This window comes from Megascapheus bottae, chromosome 29 (genome assembly GCF_031878675.1).
Source record: "Megascapheus bottae isolate mThoBot1 chromosome 29, mThoBot2.hap1, whole genome shotgun sequence".
NCBI lineage: Eukaryota > Metazoa > Chordata > Mammalia > Rodentia > Geomyidae > Megascapheus > Megascapheus bottae.
In genome coordinates this window covers 11,385,874-11,400,071 of record NC_143537.1, presented here as the reverse complement: position 1 = coordinate 11,400,071, position 14,198 = coordinate 11,385,874, and the positions used below count along the sequence as shown (strand labels likewise).

The following is a 14,198-nucleotide window of genomic DNA, read 5'->3' as shown; positions in this document are numbered from 1 at the left end:
GATTGCAATGCAAGGCAGGTCCAAGGGCGAGGGAAGGGAGTTTTTTTGGTCCGTCATGGGACTTGAACTCTGGGCCTGTGCATTGTCCCTGAGCTCTTCAGCTCAAGGCCTACCGCGCTACTCCTTGAGCCACAGCTACACTTCCAATTTTCTGGTGGTTAATTGGAGATAAGAGTCTCATGGACTTAAGTGTCTGGGCTGGCTTTGAACTGCTGCGATCTGAGGAGCTGGGATTACAGGCTTGAGCCACCCCGCCCAGCTTTACCCTGCATTTTCTTTCACCTCTGCCACTACTCTTTTGGGGATCATCATCTTTCCTGTCTTCTCCAATGTCAAATATAAGTGAGCCATCTACATAAAGGACTTTACAGTGCCTCACACCTGTAATCCTAGCTACTCAGGAGGCTGAGATCTGAAGATGATGGCTCAAAGTCAGCCCAGTCACAAAAGTCCATAAGATTCTTACCTCCAGTTAACCACCAGAAAACCTAAAGTGACACTGTGGCTCAAAGTAGTAGAGCACTAGCCTTGAGCTGAAGAGCTCAGGGACAGAGACGAGCCCAGAGTTCAAGCCCCACAACTGAAAAAAATTAAACCTTTAAAACAAACAAAAAACCCACAACTTTGGCCCCATCTGAAATCATCTGCAAGTTTGGGTAATTACTGCTGATTATGGGCCAGTAGGGCCCATAAAAAGCATCTCAACTTTTTAACACCCAGATTGTGGCTGAAGAAGGATCAGCCATCTTGATTCAGCATGCACTGAACAGGTTAGTTCCTTCGGTTTCGTTTTCTAGACAACTGGATGATAGTGATAGTGTCTTTGTAGCGACCAGTGAATTAAATCATGGAACTAGATCCGTTTTTTTGTCACCTAGTCAGCATGTGGTTTCAAAGCAGTTATTTTCTGGGTAGAACTAAATGTGTGCTCTTAACGGGGGGGGGGGGGGGGGGGACAAAAACAAAAAACAGGTTGGCATGTTAGAATGCCTGCCTCGAGTTTAAGCCCCAGTACCATTCAACAGAAGAAAAATGTCTATTAGGGTCTGCTTTAGTGACTGCTAGTATATGCTGTCCTCATTATTTATTAAGCAGCTTTCAACAAGACTTCAAGGACTTGCATTAACTGTGGGAGATGGTTACAGCTACCCCAGGGCTGTAAGCTCCATGTCTGGGCAAAGAGAAAGGGAGCACACCCAGCGCCTGGGTCACCACCAGGCTAAAGATAGTCAACTGGGTCTGGGCCAGGCTGGCTGGCATCATGTGACTGCAGCCTGGCCCGCCCTCTGCCCCTCCTCCAATGCCCATGGGACTCTGCACTCCCTGGATGGCTGCTGCCCGATCTGTAGCTACCATTCAGTGCGGCCTCAAGATGATCTAACCACCTCTCTCTCTGCTCACTCGTCCCCAGAGTGTCCTGAGTTTCACCTGCAAATCTGGGGAAAATCTGGTGGGAGGGCTGGGAAGAGAGAGGTCTCTGAAAAGTGGCAGCAACTGCAGAAACCAGTGAAACAGGTGAGGAGAGTTAACCAGCATTCTTTTTTATTATGTAGAAAAACGCGCCTGCCTAGGAGGTGCTAGTGTACACGGGATGGCACACAAAAGTCCCATCTCCAAGCGTCCCCCCGATTATACCCCAGCCCCAGCTGCCTTGCGAGGAACAGGCACAGGTGGGTGGGTAAGCTTTCTGAATCCTGGCTGCTTTCTGTCAGGGGCCTGAGCTGCAGGTGGGTGGTGGTTGCCTTCCCCATCCAGGAAGGCTGGGTGGGAGTGGGGCAGAGTCCTTGTGGGCTGCCCTCCCCAACAGCTGCTGTGTTTTCTGGTCCTGGCGTGGCCGAGGAAGCTCCCTGAGGCAGAGTCTGGAAAAGAGTAACTGTTGTAGGTAGGCCTGGAAGTAAGTAAGGCCTTTTTCCTCCTGGGGCTAATAGGGCACTGAAGTTAGGGAGTCCAGCAGGACGTGCTGGGTGACAGTTTTGCTTGCTCTGTACATGAGAGGAGGAGGAGGAGGAGGAGGTTGACTGGTCACTGGCATTTGCTCCCACTAGTGGCATTTGCCCAGCTCCATGACCTTAGGGAGCCTTGCTGTTGCAAGTCTGCGCCCTGGGCCACCATAAAGTAGGTGGTGATAGCCTGGGCTCCTTAGATTTCCTTTCACCTCCTCCTAGAGATTAGGGGTATAACATAGGTTTTAGAATCAGAATAAGTGACTTCAGATCCTGTTTTACTGCTTTACTGACTGTGATGATGACAAATAACTATCTTAGCATGTAGCTTGATTTCCTCATTTATGAAATGAGAGCAATGAAAGGAATTAATTCAGTGTTACTTTAAAGATTAAGTCAGAGAATCATGCAGAAAGTCTAGAATTACGTGGCATGCAATATGCATGCCGTCTGTATTTGTTAATATGTCTCCAGTTTGCTGGCTAGCAGCTTTGAAGTCTTGAAGATCTCATTCATTTGGGGATGCTGCTGCTCCGGGAGAGTGACAGGGTGGTATCAAGTCTAGGAGGAGCCCAAAAAGCTGGAGTTACTGAAGTGAAAGCAGCCTGGTCCCTGTCTGAATGGATTACAGGATCTAAACCAGGGTCAACATTTACCATATAGTGAGAGCACCTTGGGATCTGAGTGTCTCCTAAGAGGTTGACCTCACGGCCAGGTCAACAAAAGACAGCAGGCTGGTGAACAAGTGTAAGCCCAGCATCCTGTCAGATGCCAGTCTCTAGATGCCAGCTCCCAAGTAAATGTGGGGTGTTTACTTTTGGGGTGGCTTTTGCTTCAGAGTCAGCAACCTTAGGATAAGACAATATAGAAAATACTTGTGTCCCTGGCTTTGTTGTATCAGGTTCAGCTCCTTTGGTAAGCTGGAGAGATTCCAATGTGGCTGTGATCTCTTTTTAGCTGAGTAAGAAAAATGAATGAATTGTAGCTGGAAGGGAATACTAGGTTTTCCCTATGTTTTTTCCTCCCTAGCAAAGTAACGTTAAACCAAAGCTTCATGGGGGTGGGGTGGCTAGGCTAAATTCCCCATTTAAACTACAAAGTTCTTTCCTGGGGAACACTGGCCTTCTTCTGTCGGAGGCAGCCTGGGGAGGACCTCATTTGTAGTCTGAATTGGGTGAATCGAGCCAGTTGGTTCCTTCTGTTTTCTCCCCTGTTGAATCTCTCTTCCCTCCTCTGTCCCTCCCAAGATGAGGCATACTTAGAAATATTAAGCTTCTTTTGTGAGATGGAATTGCATGCTTAGGATGTGTTGAGCATTCCAAGTATGCATAGGCAGTCTTGCAGAGTAGGCTCTGTTTGTTTCAGTGTCCCAGCAGGCTTATGAGGTGATGGCTTTTGGGGGGGCGCAGGGGTCAGTCATGGGGCTTGAACTCAGCCTGGGCTCTGGTCCCTGAACTCTTTGGCTTAAGGCTAGCCCCGCTTCCAGTTTCCTGGTGGTTAATTGGAGATAAGAGTTTCATGGACTTTAGGTACCTAGCTGGCTTTGAACTGTAATCCTCAGGTCTCAGCCTCCTGAGCAGCACGATTACAGGTGAGACTTACCAGTACCTAGCTGGTAATGCCCATTTTTACAGAGACCTAAATTTCAAGGGACTGTGCATGGGGTCCTCAACCCAGGTCCACAATGAAATGTCAGGTGTTCAACATTGCGGCCTTTCTGGTTTTCTTTCTTTTCTTTTCTTTTTTGGTGGGTCATGAGGCTTGAATTTGGCCTGGGTGCTGTCCTTGAGCCCTTCAGCTCAAGGCTGCTACCCTACCCTTGAGCTCTACTTCCCATTTTCTAGAGATTAGTTGGAGATAAGAGTCTCAAGTCCTTTTGTGCCCGGGCTATCTTTGAACCTTGATCCTCAGATCTCAGCCTCCTGAGTAGCTAGGATTACAGGCGTGAGCCACCGGGCCAAGCATCCCTTCTGGTTTTTCCTACAGAATGTTGGAAAGAAGAAAATAGAGCCTCTGAGAGGCAGTCCTGGGTTGGTCAAGGCTGTGTGGTTAGCTCCCTTACATAGGCACCATCCTGCTTCCACCATCCCAATCTCTACTCTTCCCTGCCATCCCTCACCAATCACCTTCTGTCCTTTCCACTTCTTACTCCAGCAGCAGGGGTGGATTGACGCCTGCTCCATGCCACACAAAAAAGTAACCCAAGTGAAAATCATCTCCCGTGCAAGTGTAGCTTCAGGAAAAGCTCGGTGCCCTCACCTCCTCCAAATTCAAGCCGCTTCACATAGAACTTGTGACGCGCTGCACTTTTGTGAGCGGGTGGGGACTGCCGGGAGGGGCACTGCCCCTGAACATTTATGTTTAAGGCATAACTGCAGCTTTTTGCGAGTTACTTGGAGATAAGAGTCTCACAGTCTTCCCTACCTGGGTTGTCTTTGAACTGCTGTGATCAGATCTCAGCCTCCTGAGTATTCTGTGGCCGCCAGTGATGTGCCTCCCCTTTAGTAAATGCATGTGTATGCTTATAAAGCCCCCTCGAGCTGGAGTCAGTACTGGCTCTTAGCTAACTAGTGTCCTCTGAGACAGAAAGCATTTTCCTTCCTCTTCCAGATACCTGTTAGCCCCTGGTACGTCTTAGTTGCGGAGGCAGACCCTTGTGGGTATCTCCTATCCTTCCTCTGGAATCCTGGGCCCTGCCTTGGCCTGACTCCGCACTTGTGTCTTCCTTCCCCGAGGCCCATTGCCGGCCAATGGGAACTCATTGGAAAAGGCAATGCTCCAAAATTAAAGCAAAGGTTTTTGACCTCTTCCTACCTCTGACGGGTACATGGGAACTACTCAGCCCTGTGAAATTCATGCTGGGCTGTTTGTTGGAGCACTGGAAAGGGATTGGAGGCCGTCCTGAGGAAACACTTTCCCTATTTGCAGCCTCGTTTTCCTGTCTGCGGAACAGTGCCTGTTTTTGTTGCTCTGATACGCTAAGCTGTTCGGGGTGAGGGAAGCAAGTGGACAGTGTTTCCTGAGCCGGATTGGGTCAGCGTCGGCAGGTGCGGGTTTCAGAAAACAGAGGTGGGAGACAGGGACTTAGCTATAACCTGGTTCAATGCTGGACATAGTAAGGATTGGTGCCTGCACAGAAAGTTGGCTTTCGTGGGAATGGATGGGGCTTAGTGGTACCCTGGGTTCAATTCCTCAGTAACACATAAACAGAAAAAAAAAAAAAGTTGGCTTTCATTAGAAGTTTTATTAAAAGTTTCAGATGCCGCTGGGGCTGTGGCTCACGCCTGTAATTCTAGGTGTTCAGGAGGCTGAGATCTGAGGATTGTGATTCAAAGCCAGCCTGGACACTAAAGTCCAATTAACTGCCAGAAAACTGGAAGTGGCGCTGTAGTTATAGGGCCGTGAGCTAAAGAGCTGTAGAGCTCAAGGACAATGCCCAGACCCAGAATTCAAGCTCCACGATTGACTCCCCTCCTCCCAAAAAAGAAAGGGGGGGGTTCAGATGCCAGACCCAGATGGACCTATGCTGTTTGTATCGCTCCTCCCTCATGTGGTATGTGCACATGCACACATCCATGCACACAGTTGGTGGCTGGAAAGGAGCTTCAAGTGATGTGTGATTAAGTCGAGAAAGATTTTGTCACTCCTGTGGTGCTGATAGCAATTCATCACAGCCTTCCTGAGTGTTGGTGCTGGGGATAGAACTTAGGGCCTGGGCACTGTCCTTGGACTTCTTTGCTAGTTAATTGGATATAAGCGAATTTCACAGATGTTCCTGCCTGGTCTGGCTTTGAGCCATGATCCTTAGATCTCAACCTCCTGAGTTTGAGCCATGATCCTTAGATCTCAACCTCCTGAGTAACTAAGATTTCAGACACCAGTGCTCCATCTCCTTATGGGTTTTTAGCAGATTGTTCTGCCACTCTGGGAACTTGAAATGTTCTTCTTGCCTAGAGCATCCTGAGGTTCTAGAAGTAGAACAAAAACAGATTCAGTCCCATGGGTTCTTGATACAAAAGGACCTTGGGGACTTGGGTTCTAAAAACTTCATATAGGGCAAATTAAGGAATATTTCTAGACTGGCAGCATTGCCCTGCTTAGGACTGATGCAGGAATTAGGGAATGGGCCTTTGAAAGATCTTGTTTTTATTGTTTGTATTTTGTGTTAGTATTAGGGCTTGGACTCGATGCTTGGGTGCTGTCCCTTAGCTTTTCTGCTCAAGGCTTACATTCTGTCACTTGAGCCACAGCTTTATTTCTGGCCTTCTGCTAGTTTCTTGGAAGAAGAATCTTGCCCCTACCTGGGATGACTACAAATCATGATTCTCAGATCTTGGCTACATTTTTTTTAAAAAATTTTATTGTCAGGATAGTGTATAGAGACTTCTCAAACATTGATACCCCTTCTCATATTTTTGTTCCCCTTTCCTCCCTCTGAAAGTTTTTTTTTTCTTAAAAAATAAATTAGGGCCAGCAGTTTGGCCTAGTGGTAGAGTGCTTGCCTAGCATGCATGAATACCCGGGTTCGATTCCTCGGTACCACATACATAGGGGGAAAAAAAGCTGGAAGTGTTACTGAGGTTCAAGTGGTAGAGCTCTAGCCTTGAGAAAGTCCAAGGACAGTGCTCAGGCCCTGAGCCCAAGCCCAAGACTGGCAAAAAAAAAAAAAAAAAAAAAAAAAAAAAGCCTGGTGCAGTGGCTCATGCCTGTAATCCTAGCTACTCAGGAGGCTGAGATCTGAGGATCGAAGTTCAAAGCCAGCCCAGGCACAAAAGGATCCAAGATTCTTATCTCCAAATTAGCCTCTAGAAAAGGGGAAGTGGGGTTCTGCTCAAGGGTAGAGTGGTATCCTTGAGCTGAAGAGCTCAGGGACAGCACCTAGGCTGAGTTCAAGCCCCATGACCCATTAAAAAAATTAATGATTAAGAAATAAAGGGGCCAGGAGAGTGGCCTAGTGGTAGCATGCTTGCCTAGCATGCATGAAGCCCTGGGTTTGATTGCCTGGCACCACATACATAGGAAAAGCCGTAATTGGTGCAAGTGGCAGTGTAAGCCTTGAGCAAAAAGTGTCCAAAGATAGTGCCCAGACCTTGAGTTCAAGCCCCAGGACTGGCCGGGGGGGAGGGGGGTGAGACCAATGATTTGAAAAGCTTTGCTTCAACCAGACTTTCTTGGCAAAATATTTTCTATTTTCTTCTCTTCTCTCCCTCCTCTCCCCCCCCCCCCCCCCAAATTAAAAGCCTGTATTGCTGAGTGCCGGTAGACCATGCCTCCTGTCCTACCTGCTTAAGAGGCTGAGATCTGAGCCTGAGCATCTCAGGGAGATGTCAGGAAAATTCTTTGGTGTTTTTGTTTTTTCTAGTTGTTGTTGTTGGTGGTGGTGGTGGTGGTGGTGGTGGTGGTTATGGTTATGGTTATGGGGCTTGAACTCAGTCTGAGTGTTGTCCGAGCCCTTTTGCTAAGGCTAGTACTCTACCCCCAGAGCCACAGTATTACTTCTACTTTTCTGGTGGTTAATTGGAGATAAAAGTCTCCCAGGGAGGGACTTTTCTTCTCTGGCTGGCTTCAAACAGTGATCCTCAGATCTCCATGGGAAGCTAGGATTATAGGCATGAGCCACCAGTGCCTGGCACTCAGTAAGGCTCTTACCTGCAATAAATCAGGAACTCAAGTGGTAGAGTACCAGTCTTGAGTAAAAAACCTAAGGGACCAGGCCCTGCCTTAAAATCCCAGTACTGGCACCAGAAAGGAAGCCTATAATTGTAAAATTAAATAAACTTCTGTAAATACACATTGTATACACCCTTGTATACTTCCAGGGTTTGTACTATGAACGTATGCATGCATATTTTATAGAAATGGTTTCTTTTGTAACTTTTTTAAATATCAACAGAGATTCTTATTAAAAAGATAACGGATAACCCTGAGTTTATTTAGCTAGTTCCTTATTGTTGGATGTATAGATTTCCGTTTTTTGAAGTAATGACACCTTTGTATATATCTCTTGTCTGTTTATATTACTAGAATCAATATAAAGGCAACACTGTTGAGTCAAATGGGAATCCATCCACACTTCTTTGGAAAGAGAGGGGCTCACTCTTCTGTTTGACCATAGAAACTCAACTCGCCCTGCTGTGGTTCCTGGGCTTCTTTATGGCCTTTTAACCTGTCAAGATTCCCCTGAGTGGCTAAGATCTTAAAGGGTTTGGTCTGTCGCTTTACATACTTCCTTCAGGAGGAGTTGACAGCCCTTACTGTTGGAGCACACACTCTCCCTTGTCCACTACGGCTGCCGCTTCTGAAAACCTGTAGGTTGTCTGATGGGATGAGAGTGAGGAACTCACCGGAGGTGATCTGGCTCACCACCTCTGTAGTCATTTTTTCTTTCTTTCTTTCCCGCAGAGCATTCTGCTCCAGCCAAGGTGGTAAGGGCTGCAGCTCCCAAGCAGCGCAAAGGCAGCAAGGTAAGTGAAAAGGGCGACGACAACGGGACAGTCCCTAGAGACTTATGGGGTACAGCCCTCTAGGAAGAGAGTGTTTGTGGTTGCTGCTGTGCTGCTTGATTTTTCTGAACAGCAGGGAATGCCCATTTTAGGTGCTAGTAGATATCTGGGCTCGGTAGAAATGGTCCTTGTGTGATGAGGGGCTGAATTGGGAGACAGGATTTCCCCAGGGATCTTCATGGAATGTGCCTTACAGGTTGGTGACTTTGGAGATGCGATCAACTGGCCCACACCTGGAGAGATAGCCCACAAAAGTGTGCAGGTGAGTGTGGGGGAAGATGGGGTACACTTGAATTCACTCGCACATTTGCACTCACAGGTTTCTAGTACAGTTCCTTCCTTTGTTTTTGTTTTTGTTTTGGGTTGTTTGTTTTTTTGTGTGGTGGTGTTGATTTGTTTTTAGGGGGGTGCAGTTGGAGATATGTGTACACAGTCCCAGGAACCCAGGAAGCTAAGGCAGAATGATCAGAAAGTCTAGGAGTTTGAGGCCCACCTGGGAAACAAAGTGAGACCTATCTGAAAAAAAATAGGGGTGGAGGTGGGTGGGTAGTTATTAATATAGTCAGACAGTATTGAAGCAGTATTAAAATGGCTAGTCCCTGTTCCTGGCAGGGACTGCCAAGAACCATCTGTTTGTCATTTTTCACCCTCTTAGTAACTCAGAAATGGGTCCTTTTATAATTATTTCACAGATGAGACTTGCACTTTACTAACCCTTGCCAATTGAGTAAGGTTTGGAACTTAAAAGTGTAGTTTTTCATGAGTGAAATAAGAGTGTGGTTATCAGGCTGAGAACAGGCGATAGCTTATGCAGCTCCCCTGGACCTCATCAGAGAAGGAACTCCTGGTCAGTTCTCATCTCAGTACTCTTGTCCCAAGCGGATGGCCTGAATCCTTTGTTCGCTGACTGGCCATTTCATTAGTGAAATTCTTATTTCAGTGATGGGGCAGACAGGCCAGGGCCAGCATTTCTTCCTTCCTATTGACGACCAGCTAATACAGTGGTGATAATCCTCATTTGGGCCTCATTTGTTTGCTGGAGAGACAGGTTTGTCTTAGCTTGTGTCATCTTATTTCCTAGTAAGAGAATCACATGGGAAAGGGAGCCTGTCATCACATGCTGGAACTTCTCTGCCCGTCTTCCTGCTAGTAATTTCCTGCATCCTCCCTTCTGTCCCAAGAGACTTCACACCTACTCCATTTGTCTTCTTGCTGTAGCCACAGACCCACAAACCTCCGCCTACTCGCAAGCTGCCTCCGTTAAAGAAGGACATGAAAGAACAGGAGAAAGGAGAGGGGAGCGATAGTAAGGAGAGCCCCAAAACCAAGTCAGACGAGTCAGGAGAGGAGAAGAATGGGGATGAAGACTGCCAGCGAGGCGGACAGAAAAAGAAAGGTGAGTAGGACTTGGGAGAGGGTGGCAGGCAAAGCAGAACTGTGAAATAAATGTCTGCTCTGGATGGCTGCTGGAAGGTGTTTCCAGGAAATGGCTAGCTGGTGGTTGTAGGCCACTGAAGGGACAGCAGTTTCTAGAAACTTACCAAAATGATAAGGATACAGGTTTGGATGCCCCAGTAAAGATGTACCATAAATGGTTTCAATGAAGTAAACATACTTCTCATATAACAGCTTAGGGTAAGTTGGCCAGGCTTTATGTAGCAGTGCTAGCTCCTTTCATCTTACCTTCAGTGTGTTGGCCTTTTCAGCATTCAGGACGGCTCCCTATTTTCTGCTCACTGTAGGTAGCAGGAAGGGGAGCTCTTTTCCTTTTAGGCCCTCCATCTGGATTGAGCCTCGCTTTCATAAGCCAGAGAGAGCTTTAAGGGAATTCTTAGGCACCTGGAATGCCTTTGTTCTGGGTAGTTTGTTCGCAGAAAGTTTTTGTTTTGTTTTGTTTTTTACTCTGAAGAAAGCAGTTTTTTTTTGTTGTTGTTGTTGTTTTTGTTTGTTTGTTTGTTTTTTTGCCAGTCCTGGGCTTGAGCTCAGGGCCTGAGCACTGTCCTTGGACTTTCTCAAGGCTAGAGCTCTACCACTTGAGCCTCAGCACCATTTCTGGCTTTTTTCTTAAGTATGTGGTACCAAGGAATCGAACCCGGGTCTTCATGCATGCTAGGCAAACACTTTAACCACTAGGCCAAACTCCCAGCCCAGAAAGCAGTTTTTGAGTCCACTAGGAATCTCCGTCTCACTGAGGGCCACTGGCCTCTTTTTACTTGACATGTAAAAAGGGGTCCAGTATGTAGGAAAGGAATTAGCCCAAGATCACCAAACAAATTTGTGCCCAAGTCCAGGAAAATAGAAGGTGAGTTTGGTGAGTTAGGCCACTCTTAAGCCTTTCTCAACGTGCCCATGCCATCCCCAGGGAACAAACACAAGTGGGTTCCATTGCAAATAGACATGAAGCCTGAAGTTCCCAGAGAGAAATTGGCCTCGCGCCCCACTCGCCCACAGGAGCCGAGACACACGCCTGCTAACCGTGGGGAGCTGAAAGGTATGTACTGCCCACTGTGGAGGGTGTGAATGTGGGGACACTCTGATTGGGGCCTGACCCGATGCCTCCTTTCCCTATAGGGTCTGAGCCTGCTACCTACATGCCTGTGTCTGTGGCACCCCCCACCCCAGCCTGGCAACCAGAGACCAAACCGGAGCCTGCCTGGCACGACCAGGATGAGACATCGAGTGTGAAGAGTGATGGGGCCGGTGGGGCACGGGCTTCCTTCCGTGGCCGAGGCCGGGGGCGTGGCCGTGGCCGGGGACGTGGCCGGGGTGGCACTCGAAGTACGTGAGGCCCCTTTGGGCTCTGGGAGTGTGGCAGGGGCAGCGGGGAGAGAGGTCTTCTCTTTCTTACAACACCCATTTCCTCCCATAGCCCACTTTGACTACCAGTTTGGCTACCGAAAATTTGATGGTACTGAGGGGCCTCGCACCCCCAAGTATATGAACAACATCACCTACTATTTTGACAATGTCAGTAGTACTGAGCTTTACAGTGTGGACCAGGAGCTACTCAAAGACTACATCAAACGCCAGATGTGAGTATCCAGAAGCTTCCCAAGAATTAGTGAGCTCCTCAAGGCTGCCATAAGGCCATAGCTAGTGGTGGAAGGGCTGGACAAGCTCTTTCCATGCTAGCAGTAGCTGTGGTCCTTGGTAACAGCTGCCAAAAATCGCAGGCAACTTGTCCTAGTTCCAGCTAACTTTTCATAGTTTTTGTTGATGACAGAAATAAAACCATATTTACTTAAATTAGAAACTACCACTAGCATGGAGCGGAAGTGACTGGAATCCACTCCTTTCTATGCTCCAGTTGTGATGACAGCATTGTCTAGATGCTAGCAAACATTTACTGAGTCCTCACGATTAGCCATGTTCAGGGTTAAGAGCTTTACAGGCATTATCATGTTTAATCCTGTCGTTTTTAACTGTTTTTAACGTCCCCATTTTATAGGCAAGCAAACAGGCCCAGTAACTTTCCCAGTCTCTCAGCTAGGAAGTAACACAACAGAGATTTCAGTCCATTTCTTTTCCTCATTTGCAAAAGCTTTGCTCTAAATCACTGTTTCCTAATTGAGAAGAGGAGCCAGAGAAGAATAGATCATTGCAATGCAGAATTGTGTTTTAGAAGAGAGAGAAATTGATCAACAACATTGGACCTGGATTCTAAAGGTTTTACCACTCGTGCCCAGGCACTGAGCAGGAGCGATTTGACCCAAAGTAGGGCAGTCATGAAGGGGGCGCCATCCTTGCTTTGTGGTCCTTTGCAGAAGGGCTGCAGGTGAGAGGCTGTGAGATTGCTGGGGTGGCTAGCTGACGAGGAAGGCGTTTCCTAAAGGGTGGACAGTCCCTCGGTGACACCTCTTCTCCCCTTCCCTTAGTGAATACTACTTCAGCGTGGACAATTTAGAGAGAGACTTCTTCCTGAGACGAAAAATGGATGCTGATGGCTTCCTTCCCATCACTCTCATTGCTTCCTTCCACCGCGTGCAGGCCCTGACCACGGACATCTCGCTCATCTTTGCGGTATGTCTCACTCCTTGAGACTAGGGTGTTTTCCTCTTAAGCAGAGACTCCCAGAAAAGTCGCCCTAACTTCTGTTAAATCACCAAGGTTTTAGCCTTATCTACCTCTTGTGACAGAAAGTGTCGTTTACAAAAGCAGAATGATACAATGAACCTGCCACCAGCTTCAGCAAGTTGCCGATTTAAAGCAAGTTTTATTCTATCTCCTCCTCCTCCTCCTCCTCCTCCTCCTCCTCCTCCTCCTCCTCCTCCTCCTCCTCCTCCTCTTCCTCCTCTCCTCCTCCTCCATTCCGTTCATACTACTTTGAAGATTATAGCCTGGCATTTCATCCACCATAATACCATTATCAACCTAAAAATACTAACAGTTCCTTAATATCACCAAATAGCCAGTTTGTTTGGTTGAAATTCACTCCAGTTGCTTCCCAGCCGCCTAGGTTAGGAGTTTGGCCTAGTGCTTGGTAGAGTGCTTGCCTAGCCTGCACAAAGACTGGGTTCAACTCTGTGCTACCACATACATAGAAAAAGCCAGAAGTGGTGCTGTGGCTCAAGTGGTAGGGTTCTAGTCTTGAGATCAGGCCCTGATCTCAGGCCCACGACTGGCAAAATATTTTTTAAAAAGATAATAAAATAGTTTGTGAAGATCAAGACCCAATTAGGGTCCATGTACATTCATTACTTATGTTTATTTTTTGTCTGTGCTGGGGTTTGAAATCAGAGATAAAGTTCACTTATGGTCTTGTTTCGCTCCCTTTCTCCTTGGGATTTATTTTTTGAATGAATTGGGTTGTATGTCCTGTACAAGACACAGGTCAGAAATGTCATCTAATGTGTTCATTTATAATTCTGCTTTTGGTGAGTTAATTGGTGATCTAGAGGCATGATCAGGTTCAAATTTTGAGTTTCTCCCTGGCACCAGTGGTAGAGCTTGCGTAGCAAGCACAAAGCCCTTGGTTTGATTCCTTGGAACCATACGCACAGAAAAAGTCAGAATTGGTACTGTGGCACAAGTGGTAGAGCTCTAACCTTGAGGAAAAACCAAAGGACAGTGCCCAGGCCCTGAATTCCAAGCCCCAGTACCAGCAAAAAAAAAAAAGAAGCCAAGTGAGAGCATGAGGCCTAGTTTGGGCCCTGGTACCAACACAAAATAAATCAATAAAATAATACAATATAAAATGTTGGAGTTTTATTGGGGCGTGGTGGCTCACACCTGTAATCCTAGCTACTCGGGTGACTGAGCTCTGAGGATTGAGGTTCAAAGCCAGTCTGGACACTAAAGACCCTGTGACTCATCTCCAATTAACCACTAGAAAACTGGGAGGCGCTGTGGCTCAGGGGTACTGCGGTAGCCTGGAGCTGAAAAGCTCAGGGACAGAATTCAAGCCCCATGAACAAGAACAACCACAAAAAACTAAATTGCTTAATAAATGAAGATAGAAAATTTGAAGATGACAAGATAAACTGAAGAAACAAAGGGGACTTTAACAAAGAAATGGATGTTTCTTAAAAGCCTCAATTGGAGTTATGTTATTCATACCATTCAAGCAGGCTTCTTTGTAGAACCTCATGCTCTTATTCAAGGCTTCTTTCAAGGCTAATGCTTGAGCTACACCTCCATTTAGTTAGAGCTTTTCGATGATTAATTAGTAATAAGAGTCTCTTGGATTTTCTATGTATGTGGAATTAAACCCGCCATCTTTGTACATGCTAGGCAAGCACTCTCCCACTAGGCT

General features: G+C 47.0%; 1 protein-coding gene across 3 annotated transcripts in view; it reads left to right on the top strand.

Annotated features, from left to right (window-relative positions):
- The window catches only part of Larp1 (La ribonucleoprotein 1, translational regulator), a 63,563-nt gene that overhangs the window by 30,352 nt on the left and 19,013 nt on the right, over nucleotides 1–14,198 (top strand). For 2 of the 3 annotated variants that reach the window (XM_090320888.1, XM_090320891.1), the window contains exons 2-8: nucleotides 8,346–8,407; nucleotides 8,643–8,708; nucleotides 9,665–9,842; nucleotides 10,809–10,937; nucleotides 11,018–11,224; nucleotides 11,316–11,478; nucleotides 12,322–12,466. In XM_090320888.1, coding sequence (XP_090177014.1) covers nucleotides 8,346–8,407; nucleotides 8,643–8,708; nucleotides 9,665–9,842; nucleotides 10,809–10,937; nucleotides 11,018–11,224; nucleotides 11,316–11,478; nucleotides 12,322–12,466 — 950 coding nt within the window. The remainder of the gene's footprint in view (nucleotides 1–8,345; nucleotides 8,408–8,642; nucleotides 8,709–9,664; nucleotides 9,843–10,808; nucleotides 10,938–11,017; nucleotides 11,225–11,315; nucleotides 11,479–12,321; nucleotides 12,467–14,198) is intronic. The other variant, XM_090320889.1, reaches the window with a different exon arrangement.